General features: G+C 39.9%; 1 protein-coding gene across 2 annotated transcripts in view; it reads right to left on the bottom strand.

Annotated features, from left to right (window-relative positions):
• shank3a (SH3 and multiple ankyrin repeat domains 3a) overlaps window positions 1-18,674 on the bottom strand; it is a 151,833-nt gene that overhangs the window by 39,204 nt on the left and 93,955 nt on the right. For both annotated transcript variants that reach the window (XM_079345521.1, XM_079345522.1), the window contains one exon: window positions 402-515. In XM_079345521.1, coding sequence (XP_079201647.1) covers window positions 402-515 — 114 coding nt within the window. The remainder of the gene's footprint in view (window positions 1-401; window positions 516-18,674) is intronic.

Here is an 18,674-nt window from a genome sequence, read left to right as displayed (position 1 = left end):
AAATGACCTCCAGCAGGCTACTTGTATGCATGTGCATGGCCACATACACTACTGAGTCACATTATGAGTTGCTGTGATTAAAAAAAACTTGCAAGTTAGATTAGCCTGTGGATAGATGTTTTTTTTATTAAGATTTTCGGATTAAATTTGAATCCAGGCCTCAATGGGTTGATGTAAATGGTTTTCATTAACTGTCGTCATGTCATTTTGTTCTCAACAAATTATACAACGTACACCATTAGAGATTTTCTTGTTTAATAGCTTGGCCATCAAGCTTTTTATCAGAGTAAAAGCAAATGTTTTAATTATATCAAGATCCATGCATTGTTTTCAGCACCATGGACAGAGCTACATCCAAACATTATTGGCACTGTGTTTATCTGTGTGGATGTATGTCTTACCTAGTCGTGGGTCATACTGTCTCATCTGAACTTCTTCCACATAGTCTGCCGGGAACCAGCCAGTCCTCCCTTTGACCGTGCCTTCCCAGAAACCTCCTTCTCCTATACTCAGCACTGACAGGGAGAGAAAACATGGAGGCTGAATCAGTTCAATTTTGTCATTAAGTAAACCAGCAGTAATCATATGGAGCCTTTAATAGGACAAAAAAAAGAACTAGGGTCATATATAGAATAAAGAGATATTTAGGTATTTGTGTTAATAATACATCATTATGGAGTACACTTAGCAGATGAAAAGAGGTGCACTAGAGAAGAAGAATATATATTGTTCTCCCACATTAATTCAACACAGAAGACATTTCTATGTGCAAAAAAATGGTCTGTAAGTCACACTCTTTCATGCAATTAAGAATTTTTGAATACGGAAAAAAAAGAGAGCTTTAACAATAAAAGGCAATAGTAAAAAAAAGGAAACAAGGGTAATAGAGGACATAGAATAGAGAGAGAAAAGGGCAGTGAGGACATAGAGAGAGATTCCCTCCATGTGGTAATTAGAGTTGAATGTATAGTTGATATTGATCTTCTCTGCTGGAATAAGCCAGCACGCTCATTTCTACAACACTTATCCATTACCTCAGCAAGCAAACGCACACATGCACGCCACACACGCACACAAATGCTCTTCAGAGATCACCAGCTGGAACTGAAGCTTTGCCTGAGAGAGCCCTTCTTCTAAACTGGTTGCTAGGATACGGCAGTATGATGTTGCAGCCAGCAGACAGCCCGCTAAATCATGTAGTTTACTTCCTCTAGACTACAGTATATTCCTCTCTGACATGAGGATATGTCACGCTGATGTAACCCGGGGCAGACAACTGACTACATGATGGGTGATGTGATGGCAAAAGTTCAAATATTAACCATTCACAAATGCCTGTCTTACCAAAAAATACCTACTTTTGTTGTGTCTACATCTATATTCTAGTCCACCCACATCTTGTTCAGACACACAAAGAAACAAACACTAACATTTGATCATACAGCGGTAAGCAATGTTAACACCTACCCATTTAGCGTATATTAAGTTGATCATTTCCATGATAATATATCAAGTTTTATCAGCACATGCATCCATTTTTTGTTGTTGCTTATTCTCCTTTTTCCTCTTCATCAGTTCTTCTTTAAAATAATACTCTCATCCTTCTCACAAACTTTTCCAGATCCCAAAAAACAATATATCATCCTTTTGTTCCAATTTTGATACATTACATTTTTCTTTCTTTCTTTCTTTGTATAGTTTTAGTTTAATCAAAATTTTATCTCCAAAACCAGACTTTTCTGACCTAATCCCTACATTACTGTCACCTTTATATTTTGTATGACTGTACATAGTTCTTGCATTACATATTATAAGAGAAAAAAAAACATTAAGTTTATGGTATCCATAAAAAACTATATGTTTTCATTTGAGCTGCCTCCTCTCTTACAAATTAATCAATGCCATGACGGGACATGTAATTGCTTTCTAATGTACAATTAATTTGAACCATAGCTTAAACAATACAATATAGTAGCTAAAAATTAAAGAATGCCTAAAACATTCTTTAAATGTTTTTTTTTCACTGCTAGAAAAAACATACACAAGCTAAGAGTGTAATGGTGCGTCAGAGAAAAGGCTCTTTATTGACATCCTGCTTAATAAAAAAACACTGACAACAGAGGATAAATGGAAGGATCCCTCTCTCTGATCTGAGCTTAACACAACTTCACCCTGCCTGTCTCCTGAGCTCAGAATCCTTCTCTCTTTTTTCCCACATCTAAATCCTTCATTCTCTCTCTTCCTTTAGCTAAACAGGTCTTTCCCTCTCAGTCCTCTTCATCTTATTTCTGAATCATAATCTGGTCACTGGTCCCCTACTTCATGTCTGTCGGAGTTCCTTTTTATACTGTAACAGTATCTCTGCAAGAAACAGGTTCTTCCTCATTGACACCAGTGAAAGAAAAGGTGAGACCCTTGATTGAGCTTTAAGGGTGCTATCGCTCTATCCACCCACTTTAAATCAATTTGTTGTCTCTGACACTTCCGTCTTGATCTATAGATAGAATAGACCATTGAGTCTGTAAGAATGCTGGCATTATCTGCACATCTGTGGTTTCTATTCACACCATCCATGCAAAATTCTCACATGTGTACAGAGTTCTCTGCTCTCTGAGTAGCCTCTACCTTACCCTGATACTCTATTTTGGAACTTTGCCATACAGTGTTGGCATGACAACTGTCCCTGTGATGTGACCTTACAGAAGCCAAGTGGCAGGAAGGAACTCTAACAGAGCATTTCTGTGCAGGAGGAAATGAATTGTGTTTTCCCACAAGGGAACCACTTTTGGACCAGGGCCATATACAGATAGAGATAGAAGTGGGGAAACTAACACTCAAGTTTTGAAGAGATCAAATTTAAACAACAAAAACTTGAGTATAAAAATATATGACATTTTTCACAACAAAAAGCTTATTATTATTCATACTTTTTCTCATAGTGAATCATTTTCCTACATTAAGGGCCTTATTTACTAAACATTTGCGTGTATTAAAACGTGTGCAAACTTGATACCAGCAAAAATCTGATTTACTAACAGCGTGCAGTGAGGATTGCATCTTTCATATGAGCAAAACAACTCATATTGTCCAAATAGTACATTTGCCTTAATGAATATGCAAAACGAGGCGTTTCTGCTTCTGCGTGCAAATTACTGGGAGGAGAAAATGCAAAGAAGATAAGTTAATACACACAATGCGATTTACCAAACCAGGCAAAAATTGCGGTGGTTGTAGCGGTATCTAAATGTAACAACTTTGAAAAGAACGTGCAAACCCAAGACCCAGTATTACACACAACAGACTGCAGTTAGGAGGAGACATAGGCTCAACAAAAGACGTGTTAACATGTTTAAATGGTATGCATTTATTTTGTATCTTGCTTCAATAATAGTTTAAAAGAAACACCATGATTAAACTATAACTCAACATTCACAGCGTCTGCATTCTAAAGAATTTCAACATTCACACTTATGTCCTCCTATTTCCCTCTTCTCGCCAACATTACATTTTAAACTGGGCATTTCCTTTTTCTCCCGAGCGTGCACGTCTCTTGACACAGCGCTGACCAGCTTCTGGTGTGCAACAATGACACAAGTGGCACACACACTGAACACCAGTGCCACAGAGGGCTCTCACCTCCTGCGCAATGTATGACAATTCATTCGATAGAGGAAGGGAAGAAAAGAGAGGCCCAGTTTAATGCCGAGTCTTATAATCCACGTTTTCCTTTTGTTATATGTTCAGATTTATATCCTATTACTTGAAAATACTGGATGTTCATTTGCCCACTAATACCTATTTTGCGCTTGCAGTCTTCTTGCTTTCCGTTCAAACGCTTTGAGACGTAAACCAGTAAAACGCGCAAAAGCTTGACAGAAATACTAACGCCTCCACAAAGTTAGCACCTGACGTCATTCACGCAATTATTCTTAGTAAATCACCCGCAAAACGCCCACAAACTAAACGTGCAAACTTTTGCAGTGAACACGCAATTTAGTTCTCTTTAATTGAAATCTTAGTAAATCAGACCCTATAATGTGTTGCTTTCATTCTGTAAAAGAGTTTATTAGGGCCTGAAACACTGACAGTTCGAAGGTCCTTAATGTTTCCCGAATGAGTGTTTTTATTCTTCTGCCTGAACTAAACTCAAAAAATGTTCAAGGTCACCGGGTCTGGTAAAAATTCAATATATTATTTTTTTTTCATATAAAAAGTTCGCAAAATGGTTCTAGGGTGCCCCCTTTTGACGACACACAATTGTTTTTTTTTTGACTACACAAATTACATTCTTTTTTACATGTTAATCGTGGCAAGACCTCAAAAAAGTCAGTTTGCTCGGCTGTAATGTTGACAGAAAGTCCACTAGGATTTTATGAAAGTCAAAAAAACGCAGAATAGCTATTTAAAGGAACTTGTCCGAAGGCATTCATGCGTTTGACGCAACCTAAGTGTTACTGTGTTCTAGACATGTTAAACATAGTAGGTTGTGCTCTGCACCTGATTTCATCAAAGGGCCTGGCCGTGGCGTTTGTTCAAATTTGGATGGTTTCTTTTGCCCATTTTTGAACAGTAAAATGCTGATATGTCTGCCATGCAGAATTCAAAAATCTCCAAATTTGTAAAGCACAATACAGGATCTGCCCTGATCACATCCATGCTAAAAAAAATTCTGTATTACTCACAGCGCCATCTGTTAAAAACAGGAAGTTAATTCTTCTGAATTAGCACTAGCTAAAGCCACAAAGTTCATTGTATCCTCCTTAAAAGGTGTGTGGACCGTCATAACTAACTAAACTAAACTACCGTTTCAAGCTCTAAGATCTACGTCTAATACTTTCCCGATAAGACGCTTCACTCGCCACAAACAGGAAGTGTTTTTTTGAGGGGCTTAATATTATTGTGAGTCACCAAACAACATACAGATGATCCCAAAATGAAAGTAAAATTTGTCAAGTGGTTGTAATAAGTGGGCGTGGTTAAATGGCTCAATGGCCCCCAATAGATATTTTTTTTGGCCAACATGCATTTTTATGCAAATTAACCATGTTAGGGCCGACATAAAATCCTCTTAAAAGACATGTTAAAGATCTAAGCTTGAGCTCTACATGTTATTTCATCAAAGGGTGTGGCCATGGTGTACCATCAAACTTTGATGTCTTGTCCAACAACTTTTAGAAGTGTTATCTTAAGTTGTTTGAACACAAAATTACTATTCAGATCTACACATCTACTTACGGATATTTAAATTGCATTTCTTTAAGAAGACCTTACTTTCACCTGATAAGACCGACAAAAAATCTTCTTACACCCACAGTCAAAACATTATAGGAAGTCTGCCATATTTTTTTGAATGCAAAAAAAAAAAAAAAAGGCTTCAGTTAGCATTTCACAGATCACCTATTTGAACAAATCTGTATGAGGGGGCTCACCCGATCTTTGCAAACTCAGTGACAATTTTTTTAGACATGTTGAAGATCTCGACTTGTGCTGTGCACGTTATTTCGTGAAGGAGTGTGGCCACAGCGTACCATCAAAATGTCTTGGCACACCCCTTTTTAACTTTTACAAAATGCCTCGACATAGAGGTTTTTTGTACATGCATGACAATCCTCTGGCACGCTTAGTCAAAACCCAACAAAAAAGTCCCTTTATTCCCTCCAAAAACAAACTATTTTTATATGGTTCATTTATTTATTTATTTTTCAGATATAGAAGGTGTCACAAGAAAAAGAGCCAAAACAGACTTTTTTTTTTTTTTGACCTACACTGCAGGTCACATCTATCCATTCACATACTAATAGCAGAGGTTTCTTCAGTGACCATGAGTATTAACTAATCCCAATTGTACACATTCTTCGCCACTGATGCAGCAGTGGGAGCATCTTGGGGTTAAGTGTCTTGCACAATGACACATCAGACATGTGGTTGCAGGGGCTGGGGGTCAGACCACTGACCTTCAGGTTAAGAGACTGCCGACTCTACCAACTGAGCCATAGCTGCTCGATAAGTTTGTGTGATAGCTTTGACTGTTAGAGGGCAGCAGGGTGAGGTCTTGGTCACAAAACACCCATTTCTAAAGAAAACAGCTGCAAAGGAAAAAAATAAGTAAAGACCAAAGAGGTCCAGCTTTTTTCACTGGGGTGACCAAAATGTACACAAACATGCTACAGATAGCATCAATCCCTTTATGCCAAATCACAACGTAAGTCACAGCGGCGGAGACCACAGGGCTTGTCGGAGTGATGCAGGTTTAAATCAAAAGACACAAGCAATGAAGTAGTATTTCATACCGAGGGAAAGACACTGGGAGTTATAAACAGGCTTACAGGTGATGTTCATACTGAATAACTCAATGTACCTCGTAACTCTAAGTCTTGAAAGAGCAAGCTTGACTCCTTGGTCAAAATAAATTATACAATCATTTTCTACTTTGTTGTGCCCACTATGGAGGTCTATTCTGGTTTTAGTAAACAACAGTTACCTACATGAGGCAATCAACACCTCTGCTGGACACCAGCTTTTCCCTCTCCTGCACAACAGAGGTCAGCTCCACTTGCCTGTGTCACTACAAGTTCTGACCTGACAAACTGATTTATCATCCCCTCCAAATGAAAGCTGTTGGAAGCAAGGACACAGCATATGAAAACATGCATTACTCTACATTGTTACACCTTAACTCACATGCTTCACTTCACCCATGATAATATAATGATTAGCCACTTATTCATGTTTACCTACTCAAAATGAAAAAAAAAAAACATATGTATTTGTTCACATATAAAACAACATGCAAAATATTCTGCTAGTTAATAGAACATTCAGCCACTTTTCAGTGACAGCCTTATTAACATGTAACCTTCAAAATTAATGCTTGGAGTTCATATGGATGAGGTCATTATTATGTTGATGATATTATTATTATTATTATTATTATTATGAAAAAGGAAACCGCAGTAAAGTCATGCTTTCTGCAATCACAACGATGCTGAGGATTGAGATCCAGAAACTGTACAGGCCACTGAAGTGATGTGTCAGTGTTGTTTCCCTGAACTGTTTGACAACAGTACCTTGTGGAATGGAGCAGACTGGATGAAGTGAATAAACTGCAGCCATGAAACTTACTGGCAGGCTCATCAACAGTGTTGCATGGTGTGCTATGTTGTGTCGCAATTCTTCATTATCCTTAGTCGATAAGTACCAGACTGTTGTTACTCACACCATCGCACTATCACAAGCAGCCTGTGATGTTTACTACACCTAACAGGATGGCTCCATGGATTCATAATGCTTGCGCCAAAGTCTGAGTCAGCGTAATGCAAAAGGGTCCTGAATATTACTCTACATAGTGCACACATTTTAACTCTTCACTCGGAACAAATTACAATTTTAAACGTTCAACAGGTAAAATTTCAAGAAAGACTTAAATGTATAGAGTGTCCAATAAATACACGCAACTCTCCTCATTTACATTTTCAATGACAAAAAAATACAATGCCAATTAAAGTTGTAATTATCAAAGTGGGTTTTGCAGGAACGCATCTTATGTTCTGTAACTCTATGCAGCACACAGTAAAATGACTCATCAGAGAAGTGTGTGTAGATTGCATGGCAACTCACTGAGTGTGAGCAACAAGGAGAGCAGCATCATAAAGAGGCCACAGAGAATGAAACAAAGGAAAAGACTGTGACTGAAAGAGGCTTGTATTCAGCAGTGACAAAGAGAGATGAGAGCCAGCTGAAGACAGACACAAGCTGACAAAGAGTTATGTTTAACAGACGTCCAGTTATTCATGACAGTCCAAAGAGTCTGCTGTGTGAGAAATCTGGTGTCGCATTATTAGTCCTTCTGTAAGTGTGTGTGTGTGTGTGTGCGAGTTTGTGTTATATCTCAGTTTTGCCCTTGGTTAAGTCAGTCTGAGCTGCAGGTTTAAAAATAGCATCTGTGAGGAGGCAGATCTATTTATACCCTTCACAAACTGCAAGCAAGCTTTAATGCATCCCTGGTTGAGCTTGTATGTGTGTGTTAGTCTGTCTCTGTGTGTCTTTGACAACCGATTGAGCTCATTTTAATTCTTGCTTTGCTTTGCTCTATTGCTTTGTGCTAAGTCATTTATTTAGTTTCTCCCTTCTGTCATCCTTCTTTATGAATACCACACATACACGCACGCACACACGTGCACAAGCGCACACACACTATGGGGTTTGGATCCATTCTAAACTCATGCTCACCAGTTAGTCAAACATGTACCCAGTGCTTGCAAAGACCTCTGCAATCTGACCAACGCCTGACACTACACCTACATTTTCCATAGACTTATGATGGGTACACGGGCACAATGCACAAGTCGCGTCTGCATGTTTGTTTGATGTGCCCTAACACGTGAACACGTTAACGCGTTTGTAGACGCCACACCTACGCTTAAGTGTATTATGCACACATACGCCACACCTGGATGACACCTAACAAAAATAAATATCTTAGTCACACATAGGAGCAAGTGTGTCTTGAGTGACGCTGCAGTGGTATGGCGCGCTTCACTGTCGAGCATCGTCTGCTTGACATGTAAACACTTAAGCCCCGTTTCCACAGTTTGGTTCGTCTCTGTACGGTGTGCAATTTGCGGCGTTTCCATTGACTAATCCCGGGAAAGATTCCCAAATAACCAATCCGTACTGGCCTTCCGTTGGGGTGCCAAGAATATCGAGCCGACCCGAAAAGGTGGCGCTAAACACTGCAGTCTGTTGATCGGTGGATAGAATTGTCACTTCCTACGTGACAGTACTGGACGTTGAATGAACTTCTCCTCTTGAAGGGAGTGGGAAGGATGTATACTGAAAATGTAAATGTTTTCCCACCAGCTCTACATCCAAAAATGTACTCTGAAAGAAGGATTGGATTTCATGTTTTTACGCCGTCGCTGCTCCGTAAGCTTGTGTGAGGAAGTGCGAAACGGTATGTCGCTATATGTGCAACTACAGCTGAGAGTTTTTCTATCTAAGTCCTCTCTCTCTGCGCTCTTCTCAGACTTTTCCAGAGAAAGAACAGGATATTCACCGTGTCTTTTGTAATATTGTGTTATATGTTTCCGAAAATTCCGCCGTCTCCTCTCCTGCAACACACGGTCAGGCTAAAACGAAGAGGGTGACTGACCAGGATATTCATGTTCCTGATTTCTCATGACATCCTTTTCTTTTTCTTTCTGTTATACCAGCGATCAAGGGGTTACTTTTTTGGGACAGACTGAGTTTTTTTTTTTTTTTTGTAGGAGCAACGGCACGTTGGGTGTGGTGACGTACTGTTTCGCACTCGCTCAAACAGCTTACTGCCTGGGCGCACGTGCTGTGTGTTTACATGTCACGTAGACGGTGCTCGATAATGAAGTGCATCTGACCACTGTCGCTACACTCACGCCACACCTGCCACTACACCTAACTACTTTAATTAGGTAAGTTTAGTGCAAGTTAGGCAGGCTGGTACATGTGCAATGGACTGATGTGCAAGAATGTAGAATGGATCCAGCCCGCATGCACACATACAGAGTCCAGGCTTCTGCCACCTGCTTTGGAAAAGATAAGACACAAACATATTTTTACAATATTGCAAAATACTGATACAGAATGAAAAAGAGAAGAAATGATAGCAATCAGTGAGCTCGCTGATATCTGCTCATACACGTTTAACTCATCTTAACTGACAGCTGTACTGGAGGCTCAATGTAATTTGTTCACAGTTCTGTTGCTGCTCTCTGCTGTTCACTTTATGCCCAGAGCTTTGTCACTCAGCTTCATCCACATCTCTGTGTCATTATTACTCTCCCCACTAGCGTTGCAGTGTTCTGATGTGTTAGATTGAGACAGAAAAAAACAAAAACTCAACTTCAAGTGACTTTAACAAGCAGATGCATGTAGGTGTAAGTTTGAGGGCACAGAGCGTTCATTAACGTCAGTTCAAATCCTTAAAAAAATCACTTCTAATCATACATATGTCATTGGATACTGTATATAGTGAGGATTTATTTATACTCTAACAGAAATCTGTGTCCTGAAATATCACAACTCTAAAGTGTGTGTCATGAGAAAGTGCTATTTCATGTTACTTGCTGAGTAAGGCTTTTTTCTCACTATAGAGTTAAGATCTATTTTATACATTAATGCCTGTGTGCATGTTCGCGTATGTGTGTCTGGGTGCCACAGAGTGTGTGATGGTGACTGTGAAGAGCATTCCAATAACCAGAGTGAAGCTGTTATTAGATTTGGATCCCTGCACTCTTTATTAAACCTCAGTTCAATTCAGTTTAATAGAGAGAGAGAGCAGAGTTGCATCTTTACAAAACGAGGGGGACACAGCCAGAGACATGCAATCACATGCCTACATGCACGCGCCCACACCTAAACACGCACACACACACACACACACACACACACACACACACACAGAGAACAAGTGGAGGTGGCCTGCAATTAAATAGCTGATGAAGAAAAGGGCGAGTGCACCCAAGAGTAGGTGAAAGATTGACTGAAGTAGAGCGCTAATAAATAAGAGTAAAGAGGGACAGTGACACTGCTCTGAGTCAAATGTGTGCAGTGGTTTGCAGCATGTTCCCCCTCACAGGACTTCCTAAGCTAAGAAGGAGGTGGGGGAGTGGTGCAGTCTCCTGCTAATCAGTATTCAACTGAGAGAGTGTGTCGGGGAGGGGGGGGGGGGGATTTAAAAGAGAAATATATGGAAACAATCACAACTGGCTTCTTTTGTGAATGACAGCAGAGTCAGAAAGAACAGTTGTTCAAGGCAGGGAGGCTGGAGAAAAAAAAACAAAAAAAAAACGCGAGGAGGGTGGAAGTGTTGTAAATTACAGTGGGCTGAAGAGGAGGAAGAGGGGAGGGGAGGAGGAAGGAAAACTCCTCGACTGACTAGAAGGGATCCCTCTTCTCTTCTCATCTCCTCCCTCCCTTCCTCCCAGGCTACGGGGAAGCTATACAAGACATTATTCTACTGTCGTTTTATTTCAATTCTCTCCTTCTCCATCAACCCTTAGGTTAAGACGAAAATAGAACAGGCAAACTTATGGTCATCTCTGTTTCAGTTTTGTATATGACATGAAAGCCAAGCTCTGCACAGAAATAAGAACAGTCTCTAACCAACAAAATACAATAGAGGAGCATTCCAGTGATTGATAAGCTGTAGTCTAACCATTGATTGTCTGTTGATTGTTAATAGATCAGTGATAGATTGTTTGTTGTAGAGTCGTTAATCACACAGCTGATTGTTTGATTGACTAGTCAGGGTGTATAAACGATTGGTGTTCATACCATGATAGATGAACATGCTCTAATGAGCTGACCAGCACTAATGCTTCAGTCTTTGTTACTTATCATAACATGACAAACGTGCCATTTTCTGACTGAAATTGCTTTTGGCTGCATGGGCAGGTAGGGCTTGTGAGTGGTCATGATGTTGAACTCCAGAACAATAATAACAAGGATCATCTCTAAGGAGATGGCATCCATTATTGTTTGATTGTTTTTCATTTCAGGGAGACTGTGGGTGCATTTGGAGAGAGCTCAACAAGAGGAGGGCGAAACAGAAGGACACAAGTAGTACGCTGTGACCGGAGTCATGAGGAGTCCCTCTGCGCTAAAGTCAAACAGTGTGTGACGCTGTGCAGGAAAGTGTTCCTAAAAATGTTATCTTTATCAATGTTTCTATCGATTTTCTATCTGTATCAGGAAAAGGTTTTATAAATATATTTACATATTGTTTAACTCTATATGTGCTGTCTTTGCTATGTTTCCAATGAGCCTTTTTCAGGCAAGTATGGGGTTCAATATCAATGAGCGATTAAGTGCTCCTGCAAGCTACAGTGCACAATATGGTCATGTTTGGAAAAAAAGACAAAAAGGATGAGAGTGTAATAGGAGGACAGGTGGTGTCTTCAGCAGGGAGCAGCTAGGTGTGTGGGCGGGACCTTGCACCCTGCTGCTACTCTGATTGGACAACTCGAGGGTAAGCTGTGACATCCATGCCCTTCCCTGAGGCTTGTGACCCTGTCCAGTATCAATAACACACAAACAAAAACACACACACACAAAGCATGGAGCATTTTAAATTTAAAAGTGAAATAAACTGACAGGCCACAGGTCCATAATATCACCAGGGAAACACTCTCAGCCCTCAAGCCAAACCCACTCTTCCTATTGTGCCCCCCCCCCCCCCCCCCCCCCCCCCCCCTGCTCTAAGTAACATTCAGCTCACGTTTAATCTCAGGGGTGAAAATGAATATGGAATTTCGGAACACTAGGGATATATGGGTTACGAATTAGAACATCTTTGTAATCACCTGAAAAATCACCTAATTATCTGGAAGTGTTGTACTTACAACCAGATTTGTTAAATCTGTACTTTTTTCTATCAATTGAACACAAAAAGTGAAAAAAATAAATAAATAAAACAACAACCCTGAATATTCAAATCCTGCAGTCTTTTCAAAGCATACACAATAGCTTTAAAATAAATTTGGTAAACTGTCAGCTCAATGTTTGCACAAGTGATATAAGTGCTGTCTCACATTATGCCAATACATGAGAGTGAGTTATACAGAAACTATAAGCATGTTCAACATATTCTTATGGTATAACATTAAAGTATACCATGTATGTCTAGACAGTTGGATCAAACAGATAAAGATGGGCTGGATGATATACTGTCTGTGTGTCAGATATCAGGAATGCTGTTTATCTTATTTGTGGTAGACAATTACTCACACTATACTACTTAAACTTAAGAACTCTTGCACTTAGTACACAGGCATAGAGAGATGCTTTACTTCCACTAAGAAAAAAAAACACACACACACACACAGAGTTTACACAACTCACACTTGAAGAGGAAACCTTTTCAGCGAAGGTTCACTGTGGAGAGCTCACAATAACTGAATTGGGTCTTAAGGAAACCTTAAAAGCATACACTCTCATCTAAGCCAACCTCGCAACCAATCGACAATCATCGTTTTTATCTCCATCTGACAGACGATATATGTCTCTCGGAACGGATGCAAATTTCTCAGCAATTCCAGTTGAAGCCAGCTGTTAGTCTTAAACTACTGTGCAGAGTTTAAGTCTGCAACTAAAATGCTGTCATTTCGTGGTCCATAATATCCTAGAGTTGCAACCATTCATCTGTTAAACCTCAGTTCGACAGTAGACAATATAGCTTACACAGCGGCTTCACTTGGGCTCAGCAAGCGGTATGAGCCTGAAACAGAAACAAAGAAAATAAATCCTCGTACATCAACGCCAGTTTAGGAAATCACTTCGGACAAACAATTGGTCAATATAGCTCGGACGACTTGAAACAGAAACGGGAACATTTCACATGATGACAACTCAGACCCACAGGATTTCTATGTAGAAACTGTGAAAAGGATAGCATCCAGAATCATATAATAAAGACAACTGAAAACAAAAGACAACATCTGCAGGTATTTTTTTGTTGTTTATCATGACCAAATAGAACTTTTCAAATTCACGAAATGTATAAATGTATCACTTTTATTTTAGTTCTAAAATGAAGAGTCAAGGCTGTTATGCACTTAGTACCTGTTGCTTGGTAACGGATACTGTATGCATAATGCATTTTTAGATTGTACAAAAGCATGCTGTTTGGTGAAAAATATGCTTTCAGCTTCATTTTAAGGATCTAATGATTTTACTTAAAGCACACGTGCACGACAATGTGCAATATGCAGCTATTATTACTCTGTAGTATGAAGCACATATTCAGACAAAGGGTTCAACAGACAGCCTTTGCAGCTTAATGACAGGTGATCAGTATGCCAGCATTAGTGAAAGGCTGAGGTACTGTATGTTCTCAGATATCATGACAGCAGTAATAGCTGATTTCTGGGTCCGTGTGCCGCTATTGTAGACCTGGAACAATCCATTAAAACCCAGCATGTGTGTGAGTGTGTGCATTTGTGTTGTTATTACTGGTCCAGGTATCCTCCACTGCCCACAGCTGAGTTAATATTCTGTACACACTGGGTGCGGCCAAACCCCATTAATCATGTTTGTGAATGTCTAATCTCAACGTTACTTGCGCCAGTTTCATTTTCATGGCTGTCTGCAAGATTTATAATGGTGTTTGGAGAAGGTGAGTGTGGTGTACGTGTGTTCGCATGGGATGTAATACATTGTTACGGAAGCATGCTCTTAAATGTGTCACCTTGTTGAGGAGAAGGATGTCCTGGGTGTGCAGTTCAAAGTCCTTTAAGAGGACCAGCATGATGATGCACAAAGGGTACAATGGTGTGATTGCGTTTACAGTTGGTGTGGGTATGCACTGGAGCACATGTATGCATCAAGCTTGACCGGTTTGCAGTCAAGTGTCCCAGTTATTTGCCATGATGACAGTAAGGGGCTTTAAGGAGACGTCCATGAAGATCGGATAACTTAAATGAAAGGAAGACCAGAAACAAACACGAGTATAAGCGGAGGAATAAGTATAGAGAGGGGATAGGAGAGGCTTGGGATGGGCCAGGCCAAACTTTTATAGGAAATTAAAGCATCTTTCTGGAAAGGCAAGATCAACTGTAGTGAAACTCAAACGGCATGAAGACAAAAATCATCAACTCTAAGGGTGTGGGCACACTGGCAATCCGTACCGTTACCAAGCACGCTTCAACTCTAACTAACAACTCTTGAATGCCGAAGCTGGCGACAAAACGCATCGGTCTTAGGCTGTGCCAACACTCTGCTGGACATGCTTTGTGCTGGGGGTTTTTTTCGTGTAAAGAGAAGCTGCATGCCTGAGGACAGCGGTGAGCTAAAGACTTCTTCTTCACTTTAGCTTTCGTGCTCATCCCAAAACATGCAAGCTTGGAGACTCAAAATTAGCACTCCATGGGCAGGAGCAGCAGCCGCTAACACCATGGAGGGCAGTTATGCTAATTTGAGGGCTGAAGCGATTCCTCGAATAATTCGATTACAAAAATTCATCGAGGAATTTTTGCTGCCTCGAGGCCTCTTTTAGTTTTTTGTTGTATCATCAAAACTATGCTATGAGTATAAAACATGTTTAATGTAGCTGCAGCTACCTGCTCCTCTCTTTGCTGTACGCTGAGTCTGACACAGACACTTCAGAGCTAACGCACACACACGCGCGCACATGAACGCGGCGCGCCCCTTTTAACTTTTAGTCAGCACACAGTTGATCCGTGATCCATACAGGCTGATTATTTTACATGTCTAATGTTGTCAAAGCTAAATCAAGAGAGAACTTGTTTTGTGGAATAATGATTATTCTCTGATGGATTTGAGTCTTTAGTCTGCCATGTTGCGGTATATTTAAAGCTTCTCAATTTCCTGATCTTATAGAACGATTGAATCTGTGATTGATTCAACAGAACATAATGCTTTCTCAATTAAATGTACTGTAACACAAAAACACTATTTGTAATTTCAGCCATTAAAACATGTTTGGTCTGTATTTTTCATCCACCTGCCACTTTGACCAGTGAATCAACAAGTTAATTTGGGACCCTGTCAGTAATATGGTGAATGTCAGCAGCTGTAGAGCAGAGGTGGTTGTTTGTAACAAGCAGGCGTTACCATGGTAGCTGCAAAGACTACAAGCAGGTTTGTAGGGACGACCCAACATGAGTTAAACCTTAATTAAGCAAAAGTATGATTTATTCAATTACTCGATTAATCGATCGGGACTACTCGATTAATAAAATATTCGATAGCTGCAGCTCTCGCTAATTTCAAGCCAGCAGTAGCCTAAGGAGAGAAAGAGGTGAAGAGCGTAAGAACTGAGGGATGACTGTGATGACAGTTATATTTATGTGCAGGCAGCGCATTACATATGTCATCACAGATGATCTGCCATAAAGGCTTGATTAGAAGTGTCTTCAGAAGGCCACGTGGGCCGTGATATCACATACTATATGTGTTGCACCGAGTGAATCGACTGAAAGGGAACAATTATTCAGGTTTTTTTTGTTTCTGGATGGAGCATACAGCACAGCAGGTGCACGTTGTAACATAGTTGTACAGCAACTATTGTACGGTCCTTGTTGATTATAATATCCTTGTTTTACTGAAATATTTGTATGTATTGTGTTTAAATTAAATAAATAAACACAAATTTAAATTCCAGGTTGCATGTCAACTGTTCAAGTTCTTTTTAAAGACAAGGTTTAACCTGCCCCCCATGAATCATTAGGAGCTGTAACTACACTCAAAGAGACACTGTTTTTAAAAGATGCATGATCCAAATATTACAGACAACATCCCACCATGGAACAATTCATTTTGGATGAATTTCTTGCTCCAGTGTAGAAACCCACAAAAGTTTAAAGACTTTTAATAACAACCATGTAAACAGGCTTAAATATGTCAATCACATTTTGTATTTGATGAACATTATTTACAGATTTAGAACTTCTTAGAATAGAGAAACTCCAGAGCTGAATATTTCCTCTAAAACATTCAGAGTGGGGACGAGTGGGACTGTAAGAAAGCATTTGGGGTTGAGTGACCTCTTGTGATATCAAGTGCTCAGAAGCTGCCACACCAGCTGAAGAAGATAACGAGAGCTAACTCAGAAATGAGGATGTACATGAAGGGATTTCATGCCAACTACTTTTGAACTCTTCTAAGTTCATGCGTTTTTTCTCTGAAACTTGACTTGCAGACTGAGAAGTGATCTGTTCATTTTGTGGTTTTCTTAAAATGTTTTGTCAGCATTACACTTATCAACTGCTACAGAATGAACAAGTAGTGATAACTTTCAGAGGTAATTTTCACATTAGTTCATTTTTTCACACCATAAGTAAACAGTAAAATTTTCAACAAAAAAGAAATAAAGGGTTTTTCTGTTATCTTAAAGGTGAGTTTAAATAACATAAAATGCTTGTTTTAATTTAATAAAGAAATATATCCAATAAATTGAGGAGAATCTCCTGCAGTGACAAAAAAAACATCATGACAATAACAAGGGATCTATTCTAAGTCAAATGTGATTAGGTGACATGACTCAAGCAAGAACCATTAAAGGCTTTTTTGGGAGCTAAATAAAACACAATGCTACAGAAAGTGTTTGCGAAAACATCAAATGTATTTACCATCTTCATCCGGGTCATTAACTTCTGAGAAAGAAAACAAAAAATCCAATCAAATCTTAGGATAGCAAAGGCGTAAACTACTACACAAGGAATGCGTTCCTAATGAACACAATATATCACCTACAGCTGTGGAACATACTCAACAGCCTTTAGTAAACTACAGTTTTGTCAGCTCTACCTCAAACAGCCACAAAACTGACTCGCTGACACTAAAGATAGCAACTAACTAATTAGCAATGCTAAAAGATGCTAACACAGGTCATACGCTAACACATACAAACAAATAATGGAGTCAGATTTACCAAGGGTGACCTCTTCATAAGGATGTTCCTCTGGTGAAGCTGATGAAAATCAAGAGGGTGTGAGGGTTACCAGACAGAGATCAAATCCTAGTGACTGTGTGTGTGTGTGTGTGTGTGTGTGTGTGTGTGTGTGTGTGTGTGTGTGTGCGTGTGTGCGCGCGTGTCTGTGTGTGCTTTCCATTTATGAATGCAGATGACATAAAATGCTTTATGTGTCAAATCAAGGAGTTATCTATCCCTGAAGAAAACTGCTTCCAAGGCCTTCTTTGCAGCAGGAGTGCTGGTCATTCCCTGCTGTGGTCACTACGTTCCCAACATTTTGTTATCAAAACATCCAGTCTCGCTGTTCTTCATGTTCCTCAACAACTGGTTGACATCAATGATATATTTCACAGTTTATACCCTGGCACTACAAAATGATAGTGAATGCTACACAGTGCTGGTTATGATGGTCAGTGTTGCATAACAGAGCCAGATGGTTTACTTGGCTGGGCCATGGTGCTGGCAGCCATGAAACTGAAGGCTCGTTTCCTGCATGGTCAACATGAAAGAACGGCAAAACGCTGTGTGTTCGCATTTGTTGTAGGGTTATGGATTCGGCTGCACCGACAGGGGGAAAAAAAACAAAAAAACAGTGACAGCAGATCCATTCAGTAGATGCAGGCACACAAGCTGCTGTTGAGTCATCACATTTCCGACAATGTTTGTGTCAACATCCGTATGCATCACAGGTTCCCACAACTCTCTATCATTTGGCTTTGTTCAGCATAAACATGACACTGAATTGTTAAATTTGAATCTGTTAAAGTACTCCAAAATGACAGCATACAGTAGGAGGTGTAGAGGTAAAGGTTTTGGTTATCAGAGAAGCAGGAAGAGAGAAAGTATCTTCAAAGGAGTATGATTATTTCAGTATGTATCTAGATAGAGAGAATGAGATTTGAAAGTGGTTTTAAGCTTGAGTCGTGTATCTGTGTGTGTGTGTGTGTGTGTGTGTGTGTGTGTGTGTGTGTGTGTGTGTGTGTGTGTTTGTGCGTGCAAGCATGCGTGTGTGTGCAATGGTTGATTGCGCAAGATCCAAATTGAAATTCTAAATTGACCCTTGATCTGTACTTCCTGTGCCTCTGTTGATCTGAAAGACACATGAGAGGTCTCAGCCTGAGTGTGGCCGCGTACTCCCCAACCTTTCTGAGGTCATGAGGGAACTGTTTCCATGAAGCTAATAAGAGTTTTGATCCATGGTGATGTA

Source organism: Symphodus melops, assembly GCF_947650265.1.
Source record: "Symphodus melops genome assembly, chromosome: 6".
Classification (NCBI taxonomy): Eukaryota; Metazoa; Chordata; class Actinopteri; order Labriformes; family Labridae; genus Symphodus; species Symphodus melops.
Note: the sequence above shows the minus strand (reverse complement) of the source record. Positions and strands in the feature narration are given on the sequence as shown.